The sequence below is a fragment of the Folsomia candida genome, unplaced genomic scaffold, assembly GCF_002217175.1.
Source record: "Folsomia candida strain VU population unplaced genomic scaffold, ASM221717v1 Fcan01_Sc006, whole genome shotgun sequence".
NCBI lineage: Eukaryota > Metazoa > Arthropoda > Collembola > Entomobryomorpha > Isotomidae > Folsomia > Folsomia candida.
Genome location: NW_019091198.1, coordinates 4,930,342 through 4,950,527, shown reverse-complemented (window position 1 = coordinate 4,950,527; position 20,186 = coordinate 4,930,342). Strand labels below are relative to the sequence as shown.

General features: G+C 37.7%; 2 protein-coding genes across 3 annotated transcripts; both read left to right on the top strand.

Annotated features, from left to right (window-relative positions):
- Nucleotides 1-838: 838 nt before the first annotated feature.
- LOC110851385 lies at nt 839-5,220 on the top strand. 2 transcript variants are annotated; one of them, XM_022099139.2, is made up of 8 exons: nt 839-1,043; nt 1,127-1,315; nt 1,390-1,529; nt 1,594-2,301; nt 2,378-2,581; nt 2,682-3,791; nt 3,900-4,075; nt 4,151-5,220. In XM_022099139.2, the coding sequence occupies exons 2-8, from the start codon at nt 1,138-1,140 to the stop codon at nt 4,914-4,916; spliced, it is 3,282 nt and encodes a 1,093-aa protein (XP_021954831.1). In that variant the 5' UTR covers nt 839-1,043; nt 1,127-1,137; the 3' UTR covers nt 4,917-5,220. The 2 variants fall into 2 exon arrangements, with proteins under 2 accessions (XP_021954831.1, XP_021954830.1); XM_022099138.2 differs by having other exon boundaries at nt 1,124-1,315.
- Nucleotides 5,221-5,654: 434 nt separating this feature from the next.
- LOC110851428 lies at nt 5,655-12,938 on the top strand. Its single transcript, XM_022099201.2, has 20 exons — nt 5,655-6,060; nt 6,253-6,694; nt 6,781-7,029; nt 7,118-7,391; nt 7,481-8,288; nt 8,371-8,466; nt 8,553-8,951; nt 9,017-9,261; nt 9,373-9,519; nt 9,595-9,773; nt 9,868-10,170; nt 10,279-10,407; nt 10,493-10,639; nt 10,722-10,953; nt 11,044-11,374; nt 11,443-11,561; nt 11,645-11,819; nt 11,889-12,056; nt 12,120-12,257; nt 12,341-12,938. The coding sequence occupies exons 1-20, from the start codon at nt 5,944-5,946 to the stop codon at nt 12,521-12,523; spliced, it is 4,881 nt and encodes a 1,626-aa protein (XP_021954893.2). The 5' UTR covers nt 5,655-5,943; the 3' UTR covers nt 12,524-12,938.
- Nucleotides 12,939-20,186: the final 7,248 nt, after the last annotated feature.

Genomic DNA, 20,186 nt, shown 5'->3' with positions numbered 1-20,186 from the left:
GAATAGTATTGTACAAACGTTCTGCATGCAAATATGAGTACAGTGAAATTTTCAGGATTTTATCATTGCTCCAGAAGTATTTTAGTTTAAAAAAGTTGAGCTATTATATTTTTGAAATCTGTCACACATTTTAAAATGATGTGTTCGACTTACCGCCTACGACATAAACTACGAATGCACTTTCCATCGTAAATATTCCTCCACTTTTTATTCTGCTGGCCACCCTTCTCAACCATTTATCCAGTATTGGTATTTGTATTTTGATAGGGACAAAGGAATAGCATGACTGAGGGTGAGTTGTTGGTGGTGGGGATACCTCTGCCTGCCTGCTTTCTTACCTATTCCTGCGTGTGTTTGCATTGCATTGTCGAATAACGCTTACATATTTATTATCGACCCATTTAGCATCATTATCCACTCCACCAGGTGAAAGCCTTTCTCTCCTGGCCCCCGTCGATCGCTCACTTTTTCTCCAGCCCTTTTTCTCCACACAAACATATCTACTTACGTATATTAGCTCCCTGCAACAACAAACAAAGAGTGAAAGTACTGCTATGAATGGCAAAAGAGGCAACGGTGAGACGTCAAGTTTTTTGTTATGTAAATTCACCAACTCAACGCACAAATTCAATTCAAGTGTCGGCCGGTGTAGTGTGTTACTATAAAGTTTAGTTTATTTTTGTGTAAGAATATGCAAAATCCAAGGACAAAAAATTATTTTATTTTCGAAAAGAAAGTAACTTGTCATGGAATGAAAAAAAAGTGGAGAAAGGCGAGAGTGGAAGGTGGAGGGGTAGTTGGAGAAGCGGAGCGGAGAAGCGGAGCGGGTTCTCAATTCTCGCATTCTCGTCGAGTTTTTGCTCCGCTCAATCGGCAAAAGTTGAAACTGTGCGAACGTCGCAATCATCAGTTTCAAAGTGAAATTTTCAGTTGGACAAATTCTAAAATTTGAAATTTGTGAGGGGAACAGTCGTTCTTTTAAGATTCAGGAAGAATGAAGTGAAGTCAAGCAAGTGTGAAACTAGGGTTCCGATATATTAATAGTAATAATAGATAATAATTTGTTTTGTTGTGGAATATAGTTATTATTAATTACTTAAAGCCATATTTGTATAATTTATAGCAGGACCACTTTGAATGATGGCGAGCAGCTCAGGGATTGGAGGTGGGGGTGCCAAACCCCATGAAATGTCATACGACGTGCTCAATTGTTTTCCAGAAGATGTAGATTCTAAGGACTTGTTTACGACGAGATGTTCCACCGTGGAGGAAAAGTATCGACTTTTGGAGACGAGAGATAAAGTACTCCGAGCTCGTAAGTTAAACTGTCATGTTTGGATTTCAAAAACTTTTTAGTTTTAATGATTGACGCTCCTTCTGTTCGTCTAGGTATACCAAAAGTCAAAGTACGTGTAGAATTCGCAACGAGACTGTTTGGAACCTGTCCTGATATGTGCCCAGAAAAAGAACGATACATGCGACAGTATCAGCGGCAACTGACGAGCTTCGAAATTGATAACAGTGCAGCGGTAAGAAAGGGCTGAAATGAGTTTAATTGTGAATATACTATGCTTGAATTTTCTGCTTGTAAAGGAGGTGGTCGTGGATCATAAGAAAGCAATTAAAGCATACTCGAGAAGCTCTGCAGATCAGGATGAACCTCTTCCTCATGACCTTCGTCCTGGATCCACCCTGGAGATGACTCTTAACTACCTCTTGCATCACATCGTGCCAATGGGAGACGTTAATGAAGACATTTTGGGAGATTGGTACAACTTTTTATGGGACCGTACTAGAAGTCTCCGAAAGGACATTACTCAACAGCAATTAACAGATTTGTGCGTTGTTTCCATCATGGAAAAGTGTGCTAGATTTCATATTCACTGCTCGTCCAGATTGTGTGAACTAGACGTAAATCTATTTGTGCCAAAGTTTAATGATGAAAACTTGGTCAAGTGTCTCCAAAGTTTAGAACATTTATATGACGATTTGCGCCGTCGTGACGTAAAGTGTCCCAATGAGCCAGAATTCCGTGCTTATCAAATAATGATGAATTTAAATGAAGGAGATATTCTTCTCAGTGTTCAACAATGGCCGGATTGGATCCTTAAGTCTTCTCAAGTTCAAGCTGCAATCAAAGTGCATCATTTTATATTTAGTAAAAACTTTGTTGGGTTTTTTCGTTTGGTATACACCTTGCCATACATGTTTTCATGTATTTTACATCGCTACTTTTACCAAGTTCGATTCAGAGCCTTATACTCCATGTGCCGATCTATAGGAAGGAAGGGAGATGGCCAGGTTAAATAATTCACTTGTGTCTTGATAATTTATAAGTTATTTTTACCTAATGAACAATCAATTTTGTTCTTTACAGCTTGTGTTCTCAAACGTACAACGAATGCTTGGATACGGTGTAGGCAAGCCAAGCTCCGAGCTGCAACATGTGTGTGACCTACATGGGTTAGTTGTGGACTTAGAAAATGACCGAATTATATACAACAGGAGACGATTTGTTAGACCGGAGTCTAGAATCATAAGTCGAGAAACGTATTTGATCGAGTCTAAACTAATAACAACAGTAAGTTGCTTGTAAAATTGTTATAAAGTTTGATTATTTTCATACTTACATTAGACGATATGTTCGATTAAAGTGCATGTGATTTTTTAAATTTTGCTAGACGGCAGAAGCCATAAATGGAGGGCCATTGTCGGAGAACCCAATGCTCACCTACAAACCTCATGACAGTTTTAATGATGAAGGATTTTTGAAACCTGGACTCGTTGCAGGACAAAGTTCAGCAGGAACTGTAGTTATTGTTCCAAAGTCGGAACAAAAACCACCCAAGCTAAAGGACTCACCAGATGCTTTTGCTACAGCTGCCATTCAGAAAACCAAAATGCCAGGATTTATGTCGAAAGCTCATCCAGATATTCAGCCAACACACAGAGACCGACCTAAAATTACGTCAAAATTTCGATTAAATGAACAGGTTTTCAACCCCAAATCAAAATCTCCTACTCCGTCGCCTTTCGATTTGACAGGTCGAAAATCAAAAATAAGCGTGGATGTGAAGGATGGTTCAGGTTTAAAATCGTCATCAAGTGTCACTCCAACTCCCACTGTCTTTGGTTCGGGACCATCAGTTTTTGGAGGATCAAGTTCTACCAAGTTGCCAAGTACCAATGTGTTTAGTAGTGAAAATGTCGTAAAAGCCCCTGTTCCATTGATGAGTATTCCTTCTACACTTATATCACCACCAGAACCGGTCGAGATTCCTGCCACCGTATTCAAATCACCTTTCGAAGGAAAAGGGGCGTTCACTGGTGCATTTGGAAATCAAGCAGTGTTTGGAGGAAACGCTGGATTTTCCAGCGTAAGCGCAGTTCCCACAAGTACTCCTAGCATCTTTTCTGCGAGTACTCCTAGCGTATTTTCTTCGAGTACTCCTAGCGTATTTTCTTCGAGTACTCCTAGCGCATTTTCTTCAAGTGCTCCAAACGTGTTTCCAACTGGTGTTCCCAGTCCATTTCCTGCAACTACAAGTGCTCCAAAAGTTGAAACATTAAAAAAAGTAGAGGACGAGGACTTTAAAGCCAAAAAATTACAACTTATTGATTCTGTTTGTGATAAAGCATTTGATGAAGTGCTTCATTCATTTATTCACAAAGAATTACAACGATCCGTGAAAGTAGTTTTGGAAAAGAATATAATCGAAACAAAAATGCAAGAAAAGTTACGGATGAAAGAGGCACTAAGGATGCAAATGGCTGAACGAGCTATGGAATCGGTATTGACTTTATTACTTGAATAATAATGCTTAGGATATAATCCTTAGTTGAGTACTGTAGATGTGAATATATTTTTAATTTGCCAAATTTATTTTAAATCTCCATAGGTCCTTGATAAACTTGTTCCTGAGTGCGTTTCAAATATTACGCAAGAAGAAGTCCAGCGAGAGCGTTGGTTACAATTTGTTTGTGAACTGTATGCCACGAAACAAATTGACTCTATTGTCACGAGTTTGGTGGGACCAATTTGTCTGGCTTCAGTAAATCAGCAACGATCAGAAAAGTAAGAGATCAACGATAGTTAGTAGTAATTATAAATTCTAATCTTCGCTAATTCTAAATCTATTTATTTTTGTAGTGAAAAAATAGTACGGAAAATCGGCATGATACTCAAACGTTTGAAACTAAGACTCATTATCAACAAGTGGCGTGCCTACGCCCGAGGAAAACAAGTCGCACGGAAGATGAAGGAGGAAAAACTGTTGTACGACATGTTAAATTTTCCAGCTACCAATCCAGTTGGAAGATCGCCAAAAGAAATATTACATCAATTTCGTGGAAACGGGAAATCTCCAAACATTATCAAAACTGGAATGACAACGATAACTCTGCTTGACAAGTACGAGCGAGCACAAGCAGTTGCTCAAAATTTCAAACACAGTATAGCCAATTTTGTCAACTCTTACAGCAAAAAGTCACCTCAACCCGCCCTTATCTTTAGTCCAGAAAAACTACATGTAAATCAAGACTATTATCGTCATTGTTATAAGCGGCGTTGGCCTAGCGGTGATGAAACTACTTGCTCAGAAACTGATCCTGAATTATTTAATGGTAGAAGAAACAAATCTCCTAGACAAGAATTTGTCAAATCCAACAATCATACAAGTCCAAGTAGCTTAAACAAAAGTCTGACAAACGGAAATAAAGATGACCACCTTCATCAAGACCCTTTAAAATTAGAGAAGGACTCGCTGCTGGAAGAACTACGCAAGTTTGCAGAGGAAACAAAACGAGAAAAAGAGAATTTTAAGAAAGCGGAAGCTGCAATTGATAAGGAGTACCATGATGATTCGATTTTTTTAAGTATGAGGGCAAATCCAAAACTAAACTTCTCAAAATTTTAATATTTGTTTACCTTCTATTACGTATCTTGCTTTGAAACTTTAACTTCATAATTTCGACATTTAAGGAATGTCATTTTTCATCTCATTGATAATAATGCCTCAGCTGTCACTGTTGAATGTGTTAAGTATACAATAAGAATATTAGAAAAAGTGTTATGTAATTCAGTAATTGTAATGTCTCAACGACTGGTTGAGACTAGAGGATATTTAAATTCTTGTTTTGTATTGACTTTTTATGTTTGTTCCTGTTTAACTGCATTTTAATTTGATTTTTTAATAAACGTTATGTTGCAGGTCCAAAACATGTCCTCCAAAAAATGTTATTTTCATTTCATTAACATGTACATAGCTTTCCAAGGAAATTTCATTTCCAAGGATAACTCTACTGAAATTCGATATTGACATTTGACTGTGTCCCTTAGGTCACCGTCAAAGTCCCATTTGCACTTTTGGCAATTCAACAAGTTGTTGACTTTGCATGTCATGCATTGAAGGTGAAATTTGGTAAAAAAAACTAGTAACTACACGGTTCATATGTTGCATAGCTAAAAGATATAAAAAATGTCATCATAATTCTGGAATGTACTGAATTAAAGAAACAATGCGAAAAAATGGCACGATTCTGATTGTCAAATTGTTTTTATAAGTACAATATATCTAGAATTCTGTCTCAAAATCCACGTTATTCACAGTATTGAGTATCCACAGCCCGCATAAATCGTAGAGCGAACTTATGTGCATTCTTCTCTCCAGTCCTTTTCCGCCGTTATCGTTTACAACGTCAAATATTTGTTTTTTGAAGTTGTTAAAATAGACTTATTTACATGATTTAAAATTAATTGTAGTTCGGAAAATGAAATTTGTGTGGAATTGCCATAATTCGACTTTCTAGAGACGTATTTTGCTATGCTGGGTTTTGACAATCACCTAATCCATGCAAGACGGTAAAAAGCCGACAACGAAATTTATTTGTTTATAAAGATTCGCCAGTTTTCAAAGAAAGCCAGAAAAGCTCGATTCTTTCGCCATGTTGGAGTTTAACAGTTCCAGTGATAGCGATGACGATGTCGTTATTGGTGATTTGTCAAAGACCTCAATCCTCTTCCCACAACACGAGGGACCGTTAACTCCATTGCAGTGCGACGTAATGAAAAATACTCAATTTTGGTATCATTGATCGTTAAGGTTAATGACATATTTTTAGATAGAAATATTTATAACATTAGAAAATTAAGGGGATATTCTCTTATTTCGTAGGAAATACATTTTTCGGTTAAGCACAAAATTCTTGAAAAAATTAAGCATTTTTTATTATGGATAATTTTTAAAATCTTAGGTTGTGTCTCCGTTTGGCTATCAACTTCGAAGACACACCCCGTGGTATGGACACGAACACTTTGGAGACTGGCCTCACAAAGGGAGTGCCCTCAGTTTGGGGGAATCCAACATCCTCAAGTACGGTGTGACGTATCCTCTTCGCACAGGACTTGACAATCCCGACAAGATTCTACTTCCAGAAACGATCATTTATCTTCTCGTACCTAAAATGGGAATCACCTCTTCAGCCTTCGACGTGGAAGTGGAAGACGACAAAGTTTTTGAAGAGATTTTTCTAAGTAATGGGATCTGTACCGTGTCACTCGGGCCGTTGGGTGGACCGTCGAGAGTTAAAGCAATTTTCAGACCACTTGACTCATATGGAACTGGAGGGAAAGTTAAGAGTGTGGTAAAAACCGAGTTTCCTCAAGATATTAAGACTGATGATTCTGATTTGAAAGGTGAGAGAGCGTGGTTTGTGTCATTGTAATTGAACAATGTGCGTGAATAGACAAGATAATGTTGTGGTGAATTATGGCAATTACAGATACGTACTACTGCCTTGTCGAGAACAGTGGGATTTCGTTGTATGCTGATGGAAAGAGTGAAAGTCATGTCGCATATATGGCCGAGTTTCAAATCGATAGGGTTGTACACACTCCACACGGCCTCATTGTCATCCCTATTCAGCAAATACCAAATGACGCCAATGATTCTCACGACTCTAAATACTTATATGTATTGACGCATCCGGCAAAACAAGTTAGCCGAGTTTGGGTCAAAGCGTCTGGAAATGGTAATAAGAAATTCTTATTGAAAACAATGAAATACTGTATAAACGCTATAGACGTCGTATTTAAATGTGTGCAATTGTGATTATTTAGATTTTCTAGAGTTTGACTCATCCCATGAGAAACTATTGGGTTGCGACAACAATATTTGCGTTTTTTGGGATATTTTTGGAAACTCTGGATTTTCTGTTAAACGACTTATTCGTCTAAAGAAACAGGATATTGCTGATAGCACGACGTTAAATGCTTCAATATATTACACAAATCTAGAACAATCTACATCACCATTTACGCCAGCAGGAGGATCTTCCATGTATTCTCCAATAGGAAGACCTCCACAGAAAAGTTCGAGTATACGAATGAATAGGTATTAATAATAAAAATAAATTCAATTTGCATTTCTATTGCTTTAAAACATGAGCTAGAGTTAACTGGTTTTATTTTGTATTTTTGCAGTAAAGAAGTACATTTTAGAGAAGGAAGTTCCATAAACTACTGGCCAAGCTTTAGTTTTGACTACTCCAACATGACTAGCCATGGTCATGGACTGGCCACGGGTTTTTATCCACCGCATTACTGTGTGTACGATGACCCAGAATTTTATTTCCGTCCACTTTTTAATTGTTTTGACACAGTGACGGCTGAAAGTGAACCCAGCAAATTTCAACTAGTTGTCAAACGAGATTTGAACTGTGAACATCTTGCAGTGTGGTTTTTAATTGGCAAAACTCTCTATGTGCATTCAATAGACATCGTCCTAGGGAAACAGCTCAACAGTTACGACATTGAGGATGTAGAAGATTTCGTATGTTCCGAATCAAAACATGGAACTTCACTCGTGTGCATTTTGACCACGGATAATTTAATCAAAATCGGATTTCTAGACGACACTTCTGCAGTTACTGTTTCTGTTGATCTCTTACATTCCATCGACGAACGGATATGTGCGTTAGACACCTTTTTGTATGGAGACACTTTAGTGTGCAGTATTGACAAGTCGATTGAAAAGGTTGTTATTACGCTTAAAAATTATCAAAAGTTCGGGCTGATATCCATATGTATTCATCATTTTTCTACGAAACTCCCGTCCAACATCGTAACCCAAATAGTTTCTTTGTATACGGTTCACCAAACTGTGGATTTACTGGACCATGAGTGGAAAGTGTTTATAAATATAATTAAGCAAGTTGTTGATACTCTCCTCGAACATAATTTATGGCCAATGCTGGACAAGTTTATTGAAGCTATCCAAGAAGTTCTCGAGGTATGCCAAGTTCTTACATACATAAACTCGGTAATTTTTTTCTGCATATCATGAATGTCACTCGTAAAATATTTATTTTTAGGAATTGACAGCAACTGGAGGTGCGGATGACTACATATCTAAACTTGCAGACTTGCACTCTTGGCTTTGTCTCCAGCGCTGTGACAGTAAGACGGAGGTAAATAAAAATTAGTTTTTGATAACACATGAATCACTATGAGTTATTTGAGTTAATTATAAAGGCAGATATTGATTGGCTTACAGGATCCTCTCTATGCAAATTCTTCTGTGTTCTACAAGTTTTTGCAATTGCTGTCCATGGAAAATCCACATGGTCCTTTATTTGACAGCCTTCCTCCGGTCATGCAACTGTTGCTGGACGATACAGATAATATTAGCACAATTTGTAAATTGAGCGAGTGCAAGTCGTCGGGACAGAGTTTTGCTCCTGTAATTGATATATTAATTGCTGACGTCCTTCGACGAAACCAGGATAAAGTGTCATTTGACTGGCCAGAGTCTGTGATATCTATGATGGGGAGGGAAGATTATTTAATACCAAAGGCGCCTGAAATTAACGTTCCAATTAGATATAACCCATTTAGTGATCGGGAAGACATGAGTGACGAAAATTGCGATTGGACATCATATGTACTGAGTTTGGTAAGACACCATAACATGGTTTTGCTGTTGCTCATAGTATAGCTGATTACTATTATGGGTTGCAGAAAATATTTTCTGAAGACCGGCGGTTGGAAGAAGTTTGCAAATTATTGGATTCTGCGTCACCTCTAATGATTGACATTGAACAAAAAGCAGAAATGTCTGACCATGATTTTCTGGAAGACCAAGAAAGGCATTTGTTGCAGATGATGCAGGTTACATTATCTGCCCCTGTGGGAAGATCTGCATTTACCTTAAGGACAGAAGTCAAAGCATTTTCAAATTTGACAAATATTGTTGGCATTCCTAGGTGAGTATTGTATTTAAGCTTTAATCAAACATTACTTATTTCCAAGGAATTGCATGATTATTACTTATTTCCAAGGAATTGCATTATTATTCCTTATTTACCATTTTCTAGACTGTGCCTAACAGGAAAATGTTCAAGACGGGGAACTAACATTGAAGTGAACGATACCGAATTGTCTACTTCCCTATGGCCGACTTTTCATAATGCCGTTGCTTCAACGCTAGCTGTGAGGTTTGCTGACCAACCTGCGGACGAATGGTGCTTATTTATTACTTCGGTGTTAAATGTATGTTTATTGGTAGTCATCATTGTCATTCTTGAAATTATTTGCAGGTTTGCATATAATAAGACAAAGACCACGGAAGGAGCTGAACAGGCTGGGATGATACTTGGATTTGGGCTTAATGGAATTTTAACGTCCATGCCATCAACATTACAACATGACTACCTTTCAAAAGAAAACTCATTCATGTCCATGGCTATGCTTTTAGGACTTGGGGTTAATAACGCAGGCATGTTTATTTTATAATTTAACCTTTTATTTGGTGTAATATTTAACATGAATCTAAGTTACTGGAAAAACTAACTGCCTTGTGTAAATTTCAGGGACTGGTGATATTGCGACATGGAAAATTATCAGTCTGCATATCGGGGCGATGATGCCGGCATGTACAACAGAGCTTGAAATTCCAAAGTTGGCATCGTTAGTTGCGCCCTGTGCCCTAGGAATTTTATTCATGGGAACCCATCACAATCACATTGCAAAAGTTCTATTGGGAGAAATATCAAAACGTTACAGTCCGCTTTGTTTATACGGAGGTGGGAACAATAATAATTCGGCAGCCCCAACGAACACTACGGACACAAGTGGTTCCATTGCAGATAGAGAAGCTCATTCATTGTGTGCAGGTGATGACCACTTCATAATTAGTTGCAATTTAAAAAAATAATTATTGAATAATTATTGAATATTAATAAAAATTGTAAAGAATTATAAAAATTATATTAAACTCACAGGGTTTGGACTGGGATTCGTTAATCTTGGAAAAGGCCGCCTAAACGGTGGAGGCATGGACGAAGACGGTTTTGATGGGATACTTCGAAGATTTGTTGTCGGGGGCCCAAAACCATCTACAGGGAATAATGGTGACTTACCTTAATTTGCCATTTTTATTCTTTTGGTTGTTGTGTTTGGCCGTTTTGCATATAAGCATTTAATTATGTATTTCAGATGACGACGAACATGGACAAGTAGGTCAAACTCTTCCATCATTGTGGGAAGAATATAGATGTTGTCATATTGAGGAAGGAGACAACGTTAACGTTGATGTAGCAACACCCTCAGCCATAGTTGCTGTCGCACTGACGTATTTGAAAAGTAAAGAGTTTAAATTTAGTTCCATTCATTCAGTTATTTATTTAGTGTTTATATATGTGTGTATCTTATTGTGTTTACATAGGTGGTAATGAAGCTGTGTTGAAATGGTTGTCGCCACCAAACACAATTCATTTGCTTGATGGTGTTCGCCCAGACATTCTCATGTTACGATCCTTGGCTTATATTCTTGTTTTAAAAGAAACGCCCGACGTTAGCGTAGAATGGCTACAGAGAGATTTAATGCCTCAAGCACTTATTGATAAGGCAATGACAAAAACCAATGAGTACCATCGTATCGGCTATGATTGTACAAAGTAATTTTTATACCTAGCATTCGCAAAGATAGTATTGTTATAATACATATATAATGTTGTCTGACTTTATCATATTTTTTAAAATTTCAGTCAAGCATGGGCAAGTATTATCTGTGGGTATTGCTTGGGTCTTGGGATTAGACGGGCAGGAACTAGAGACGGGGCCACAGTACGAACAGTGTACCATTACATCAACTATATGCTGGAAATGGCCTTCCCAGAAAATAATGTCAATGCATATTTTCCTAAAAATTTCTTGGAATCTACTCTTTGCTCAATGATGCTTTCATTGTCTCTTCTGCTGGCCGGAAGTGGTGACGTTTCAGCACTTCGACTGCTTAGATATATGCAACACAAAATATCCGGAATTGCAGTAACAGCATCAAATAATTCGTACGGATTGGAAATGTGTATTTCAATGGTAATAAAATATCAGAATGATGAGTTTACAAAAGGTACATAACCTCTAAAATTGCTCTTACTTTTCAGACCATTGGTATACTTTTCCTTGGTGGAGGCAGATACTCTTTATGCTGTGATGATCGGAGCATTGCTGTGATACTTGCTTCTGTATTTCCAAAATGGCCTATTAATGCCAATGATAATAGGTATTTTAATAGGCAGACATTCTGCTGACATACTTTTCGACAGGTTGGAGATTAATTGGATTTAATAAATCTATTACTTTCAGATATCATCTGCAAGCCCTAAGACATTTATATGTGTTAGCTTGTCAGCCTAGGTTATTACTTCCCAAGCCAATGCCTCATGGAAAGTTATTATTCTTCGAAATCGAATATGTAAACGGTCAAGTTGAAAAACTTAAAGCTCCGCTACTGTTGCCTCCTTTCGATTTAATTAAAAGGGTACGTGTGTCTAAAGTTAATGAATCCGTAAAGGATTGATTTTAAGGGTTTGCTTGATTTTTTATACAGATTACATTAGTTGATAAAGAGTTCCTGCCGGTCGAGTTTATACTTCCTCGTGACCTTACATATTTAGAAAAGGTTGTCTCGAACAATGGAGTAATTTGGTTGGTACATAAACCTGTGGCGTCGATAAAGTACAATTTCTTAAAACACATGGCATGGAGAGAAATGCAGGTATGCAAATAATACATAATCTTATAATATGGATATATATATATATATATTTCACTCCAAAAGGTTTTCCAAAATACTCTTCCGGACGAGGCGGACGACCTTCCTGTTGCAGAAGTTCATGCTGTGAAGGAACTCAACTTAATGTATAGGTTGGCTGATTCAGCCGGACTAAAAGTAATATTGCCAGCTTTGATAAAAGAGGTACGAATGTAATTAATTCACCATATGAATTAAAGGATAAATTTTGGAAATAAGTACATTGTTGTGTATGCATTATTTTACAGGAAGATCCAAAGAGTATGAGGTGGAAACTTCAACTACAAATATTGTATGCCTGGGTAGAACGGAGTAAAAATACGAGTTCTATTCCACTTGAACTTATTGGAATGCTTCTTAACAAAACTGATCCAAAATTCTATAACCTTGTGCCTAAGAATAAGTCAAATACTCGAAAATATCCTTCATAATTGAACTGACGTATAACTTGTGACTAAGTATTTCTCCGTTCAGAAGGCTGGCCTTTCTTTAATTAATTAATTATTTATTTTTAGTTACGTTAAGTCCATGACTCGCTTATGTATTTATTCTCTTTCGTTAAATCTGCTAACATTATTTAAACAAATTGAATTATTAAAACCGCTTAAATATATACTTAGTAAACGGTATCTCAAATTTATGCGAAGCTGGAAAAATAATCTATTTATATGCTGTTATTCGTCATCAGCAGTGAAACGAAAATTATATTATTTCGTAACGTGAAGTAACATGCTCATGTACCTTGTGTTTTTTCTATTATTTACGTACGTAGTTATGTAGTATATCACTGTATATCGTGCTAGTCCATATATGACGGATTAAAAGTTGTGAGGAAAATCTACTGCATATTTTTGTCGTTTCTTAGATTTATTTTCATATTATCCTCATGAGGCCTAACTGCCGGAGGGAACTTTGTCGGTTGGTGGATGATATAAAGAAGATGATAATGATTGGGAACGGAAGTAGAGTCGTGTCCATGTCCCAACAAACTTTAGTTTCGATTGGGAAGAAGGTTGGTTGGTTGGTTTGGTTGATTCAACAAAAGTAAAGTTTGTCGTTGTTGGAGATGTTGGAGTGGCCCATTTCCCAATTGTGCATGACTTTCTTCCTTCTCTCTTCTCCTCCACTTTCTCCCAGTTTGGGCTTTTGTCACTTCCTTCTCTAGCCCAAGTACAAGTTAAGAAGAAAACCTGGTCTGGCCTGGGCGCCTTTCGGCAAACACTTTTCATCTTCAACCAACTTTAACTCTTGACACAACTAAACTTGTGTTTTAAGCAGCATTCTCATTTCAAGTTCAAGCTGGCCTAAAAATGACCACATAACGCGTTCATCCCCCTAACTCGGATTTCTCTAGTTTACCAAAGTAGTTGGAATTAATCCCATTGTTGTCAACTGCTCTACTCGCAGACACGTATATATGCATGCACAAATACATATCCAAGATTCTTAAATCTTTGTTTTCGTATGGTTTAGGTTAGCCGTTTTGCATCGAGATAAAACCCTGAAGCTTTACACGTACAGTGAAAATTGGAACAACAAGTTTTCAAAGGGTTGAAATGTACGAAGTGTATGTATATAATTTCGTATGTACTTTCTCTCCTTTCCATGTTATCAATTTTTTGGTGTTCTACACTTCGATTTCTCTCTCTTCTTGTGATGTTGGCCTACTTTCACCGGAAGCAAAAAATAAGGAATCAAGAATCCTCTCATCATATCGTATCTCTCATTGTCCTTTCCGCCTCTGTTCCACTTTCATATTGTCCTTGTGTCACTCTTGTGTTCTCGCCTAGCGTTTTCTTTTATTGTTCGTCCTTCTTCTCACTTTATTTAGCTTCTGTCTCTCATATCTCAATGGAGAATTGGAAAGAAATTTAATCAATAGAAAACGGTCCCTTTATTTCCCTGAAAAAAAAATCGTCTCTTTAAATTACAAATTTAACTATCATGGAGAAAGTCGGTGGGTCTTAGTGGAAACTTTTCTTTATGCTTGTGTCTTGTCGTTGTTTGTGGTCTTGATTTTGTTTTCAATAGGTTGGAATATACATAGCAATATTGGATTATTATTTTATGCGTCTAATCCATAATAAATAATTTAGACTATAATCCATGGAATAAGATATATGGCTCAACGAATAATAATAATAAGTTTTCTTTCTGTTTGGGGAATATTTTCCTTCTGCATTGCATTCTAAGATGTTTAAATTACATATGCAACAACAAATATTTGTCCCATTTGCATTCCTGTGAGAATCATCGAAAATCCAGAAGATTAGAATTATATTCAAGCTTCGTTAGCATATCTGTTGACAATCGGTTGTATTTTTATTAAACCAAAACACAAATTCAGATTCAAGGACTCAAAAGATGTTCTAATTTGCATTCCCAATTTGCTTTCTTGTCACCATTTTACAAAGTCGAAATGAGACACGAGACTACCTACTTTTTTAGATTAGAACGTATGTAGGTACGTTCAGTCTCATTTCGCACAATCCGATGGCTTTATTGCAGCTGGGGAGACGACTTTCACCCATAATTTTTAGTGATTAAACATTAGATCATACAATTCCCATCACGAAAATGTTACTTTTTCAACCAAGATTGACCTAAGTACGCATTCTTCTTAAATTTGGATTTATTAAAAGTTGGACACTTACCAATAGTCCCCATGCGACCTTAACCAAAGACATTATACGATGTCGCAATTTTTATGTGCAGAGTGTTCACGGAGGGATGATAAGAGGCAAACGGTCTTCGTCAAAAGAAAAACCTTATCCTCAGCAAACTTGGCGAAACCTTTCAATAAAACCGAGAAACTTTGCATGAGTACCCATTTCATTTATTGTCGTCGTCCTGGTGGAGTTGTCCAGATGAGGCAACTACCGGATGTCGACCCCACCATGTAGCTCTAATAATGCCATCTTCTCTCTCCATTGCAGCCAGTTGTCATTTCCTTTCCCAAAGCTTTACAAATTTCCTATATGTACTTATATCATGAAAAATATATAAAAAGGTAGACTGGAAAAAATCATTTCAAAGTTTTCATAAATGCGCGTTGACATGTTTTTGTGAGTAATAAAGATTACAGATTATCAAGGGTTATCAGGAATGTTAAGTAAAATGCAAGTGCACTTGTGTAATTTAAACAATTATCATAATTATATAGCAGAAGTAATGGTACTTTGCATTTTTTAAAAATAATCATCAACGTATGCATTTTATTTTTTGAAATAATATGAACTTTATACTAAATGAATTTCGGGATAAAGTTGACGCTCATATTAATAGCTTGAGTAGATAAATACTTACATAACACATACTAAATGAGTTTGATATAGAGCGCTCTTTGTACCTACTAGCTCAATTAGAGTTGAAACAAACGGATATTTCATAATTCTGCATGTTGACTCAAGTTGGCTGTACCACAAATTTTGATTTCATGTCGTCTCAGTGGCATTCAAGGCCCAATGAAGCAAGGAAAATTAATTTAGAGATATGCTCGTGCTATCTCATCCTCACTTGCATGTTTGCCTATATGCTGGTAAATTTTTAATTGCCTTCGTAAATTTAACTTGTCACGTCATTACACTGGACAAGAACATGTTTTGTATTTTAGGAGATAACGAAGTAAAGTCAGAAGCGAAATGAGTCCAAGTCAGAGTTATCATTTCACCTATCACACCGCGCTCCCAACTTTGGAAATGCTACAAGACGTTAATTCTCGGGATCAAAATCTGCTCTGGAGACGAGTGGTTGGTTGGTTGGTGGGTGGGGTCGAAAAGAAATTTCAAAGAAAATACATCACCACCTCCGTGGCCACTTGAGTCTCAACTAATGGGATGTTATGAGGTTTAATCTCACCGGCCACTACTAGATCCTCTGCTGATCTAGAAAAATCTCGCCTTCTTTCTTCTTCTTAACCTCGGAGTGAACCCATGATTTTTTTAATGGAGCAAACATACAGAAAAGTCGTGGTGAAAAGGCAGAAAATTATCAGATGCGAGTAGTAATATTGCGGTGAAAGCTAGGCATGGACGGCCCTGCTGCTTTCCCTCCCTGCCACGGGAAGATAGCCGAATGCCCCCCCATGATCACTAAGAGTTTGGATTCAAAGTCAAGAATTGCTTGACTCTAATTAGTTAGTGAACCCGGAGTTGGGAGGAGGAGGAGACTTTAGAGCTTTCATGTTAAGTGTCCTCATTAGTCTTCAGGTGAAAGTTTCACTTTCACAAATTAAGAATATTCTCACTCCTCTTCTTCTTCTTCTTGCTGTCTGTCGTCCTCATTTAAACTTGTTCCCTTATATTCTTTCCAGCAGCCTCGTCCTACGTAATGTACCTGCTGCACCCATATTTTTGAAGGGAAAGTCACAATTGTTTAGTTTTAATTGGCTCACTGCGCTCGACAAACAGACCGCTCTTAGTTACTCGTAGAATTAGATTGTTCTTAAAGTTTATCTTTCAAACGATGTGATGCTGCTGTTGGTTCAAGCTGGTTCAAAGCAGTCGAGAGGCCCACATTACAGTGTCAGTCGGCATATAATTGGTACATGATTTTATCTCGGTTCCTTGAGAATTAAACAGGCTTTATCCATTATGAAATAATTGGATCAAGTGGGCCGACAACAATAAACACGGGAAGAAGGCGATTCTAAGGAGACGTTAGTGCTAGTCAGAGGAAAGGTGTTTATAGTTTCGTCATACGAATTGAATGAATATTTCTGAGAAAACGAAAACAAATTTTAAGCCAAAAGGGGCATTGATGATTAATGGTTTGATGTTGTATTCTCTATTCAGTCGTAAAGTGTCCTACGACGGTGGTTGCAAAGTTACCGATTTCTGCCGTACTGATGTAAATGAGCGTACGTAACATGCTTAATCCTTATTAACACGGCGGAAATGTCTTTTGCCAGCAAGAGCATTACGGTTTCTGGAATAATTTATGCAGGAGGACTTCAACAATTTATGTGATTTGAACAATCCGATTCTTCATTGACAATCGTGAGCTTTAAAAAGTCTAATTTATTTCTCCCGTATGGCCGTGTCTCATACGTGCATATCTTTTGTGCCTGTGTAAACGACTGTGGCATTGGTCTTGCCAACTTACAATTAGTATTTATATCACAGTCTCCATTATCAAGGCTAAATTTACATTTCCCGAATTTTAATTAAGTCGAGGAAAGTGTTGCATGCGTGTGTGTGAAAGTAATGTTCTGCTTCTGCCTTGGGCATTCGATGTACGTTCTTTGTACATGTGTATGGAGGGAAGCCCGTGAACTTTTACTTATCATATCTTACTCGTCTCTCAGCTCTCTGATTTACGTGTCCCAAATCGGTGTAAATCACTACCGCTCTTTCTACGCGAGTAATTTATTTGATTACCATTTGTCTCAATCAGTCACGTATCCAGTCTTGGAAGGATCAAACTTATGTCAAGAATTTAAATATGAACCAAGTTTGGCAACTATGTGTATTTGGATGAGGCCATTAACAACGTGATCAAATATCTTAGTTCTGCTCAATAAGGGAATTACTGGGAAGGAATGGGGGCAGGAGTGCCTAAATGTATGTGTATAAGTTTGGGCGGTTGGTTGGTAGGGTTGACACATCAGAAGAAACCTCTTTGATATTTCGAAATTTGTGGGCTATTAGATTTTGCCGAGCTGTGGATGAAAGTGGTGGTGGTGGTGGCTCATGAGGGAAAGTGAAAGTAAGTGGCAAATGGATCCTGTAGAGGAGGAAGGAGAGTTTGAAGAGATATTTACCCGGAATTCAGCCCCTGGGAAGACCACGGTGGTGGAACATTAGTCGATTTGGAGAGTTTGGGAGTGTCGAATGAGTGCCAAAGGTCTCATCAGAGGCCTGAAGTTTCTAATAATTTTGAATCAGAGTGGAAAGTAAAAGAGTAAAAGACAACAGCGGCTCTTGGACGGGCTCCATGAATTGCTTTGGAGTGTCTCGAAGATCCGGTTATGTCAGCAACATGCGAGAGACATTCCGGCCCTTGTGTCCGTAATGTGCCATTCTTTTCACAGCTGCAGCCTCCATTTAGGCCACATGATCATAAATTGTCCGAGAGAAACCATAACCACTTCCCCCTTGTAGATATTTAAGGTACCCAGCCAATCGCACATCATTCCCTCAACGGTCACCATGTGCGATTCAACAAATTGACTCAAAACTTATCTATTCTTCCTTCACCACCACCACCACCACGTCGCGATGTACGGGCAACTTTGGCCTCCTCTTCTCAGAAACACGACTTGCCTGCTCATGCATGTCTCTCGGATTAGAACATTAAACAATCCTCTACAACTCGTATTGGTTCATATGCTTACTTGTGTACATACACCTTTACTCTTTATTGCGCACATGACATGCAACTCAATTTTCAAGGATTTAACCCCCAACGAGGATTTAAAAGTATAGATTAAATTTATAAAATGCAATCAGTACCCAGAATTTAATTAATCAGAATTTAATTAATATTGTAGAACGGCATTCTTCTCTCATATTGATTATTAATAGTGCCAGTATGAAAGAAGAAGAGTTTGTCGTTTTTAATTTCGGGTGAAAGTGCAGTGTAAAAGTTAATCGCACGTTTTGTGTAAGGGAACTTAAAATCAAATTGAGTAAGAGAATGCAATAATGTGTTTTCCCCCACTATCTGTGAACGCAAATGGTAAAACGTGGTAATTAGTAAGTAATTAGTAAGTTGAGGAGTCACGGAGTCGTTGATTCTTTAAATGGGGTGAAACTAACCCATCCAGTCGGGATGGGTTATCTTATGGTTAGACGAAGTTGTTTTTTTCTAGTGAAATTACATATTTAATGGCCATAATCATTTCGTTTAACAGGTTTCTTGATATAGCACTTGCAATTTTGATGCAACCCTCTGTACCTCAATTAAAATTAAAAAAGTGTAACACTTTCCTAAAAAAAATGTGCATGCGGGTTATTTAGATTTCCTGGAACATGTCCTCGCCTCATTTTTGTGAGACCTTGTAAATTCAGAGCTCAAACAAACCATTCGAATAAAGCTTAGTACTATTTCGGTGTAGTTTCAAGGCTGCACACACTCGACAAATTGTTCAAGTGTAATTGCAATTAAAATTTTCACCCCATTTTGACTTGGAAAGCTTACGGCGAAGTAATCTCCCCAACTTTCTCCACGTATGTACACATTGGATAGAAATCTCATTTCATCCACAAACTTCTGCCTCACTTAGGCATTCACTCATAATGAGCTTAACCCAAATTGTTTCATACGTATATAATTTAGAAGAGGACCCGAAATGAGGAGGACAGTTGTGCGTTCCTGCCATTACACAATCTCATATGAAGTGCTAATGAAGCTTTTAATACTCGTTTACGGTTGAAACTGCAGCACAAACTTATTTATTTTTATTTTCATATTACACGAAAATCTACAAGAATTTCCTCCCCTAATCGGCATGACCAGCATCAGTAGTAGATCTAATTATTTTCAATTTCTTCCCAGGTTTCCCAAGGTTTCGAGGTGTGGCCCATCATAAATTAATTTAGCTGCTGACTAAACACTTATTTTATTGTGAGATGTTGTGGGACAAGTTTCCACTTGCGGACCAACTCTGACGTACTTTCCTGATGAAAATGGACTAAGGATAACCCACAACTTGTTTGTGTTTTTAGGGCTCCCCCACCAGTAGACTCGATGAGAATGTGGAAATTTATAGGCACATCTTGTCCCTCCCCACCTTTCTTAACTTCTGCCACGAGACGAGCGACTACACGCTTCTTTAGTACTGCAACTGATAACACCATCAAGTATGACCAAGATTGGATTTACTTCCAGTAGACCAACAGCCTTCTTGCATTGTGTCGTGTTGTCGGAGAAATGCGTTGTATGTAGTTTGGTTTGGTTGCAGCAATGGTGGTGGTGGAGCAGAAGGAGAGAAAAACAGCACAAAGCCATTCATTTCGTTTCGTGCCCCTCACTCGCAGTCCCAACTTTCTCCGTCTTCAGAATTTAATACTAACACCAACTCAACTGGAGGCTCATCAACGTAATGCTCCTCAAGACACTCATCACTCACTCGAATCGTCGGATCTAAAATAG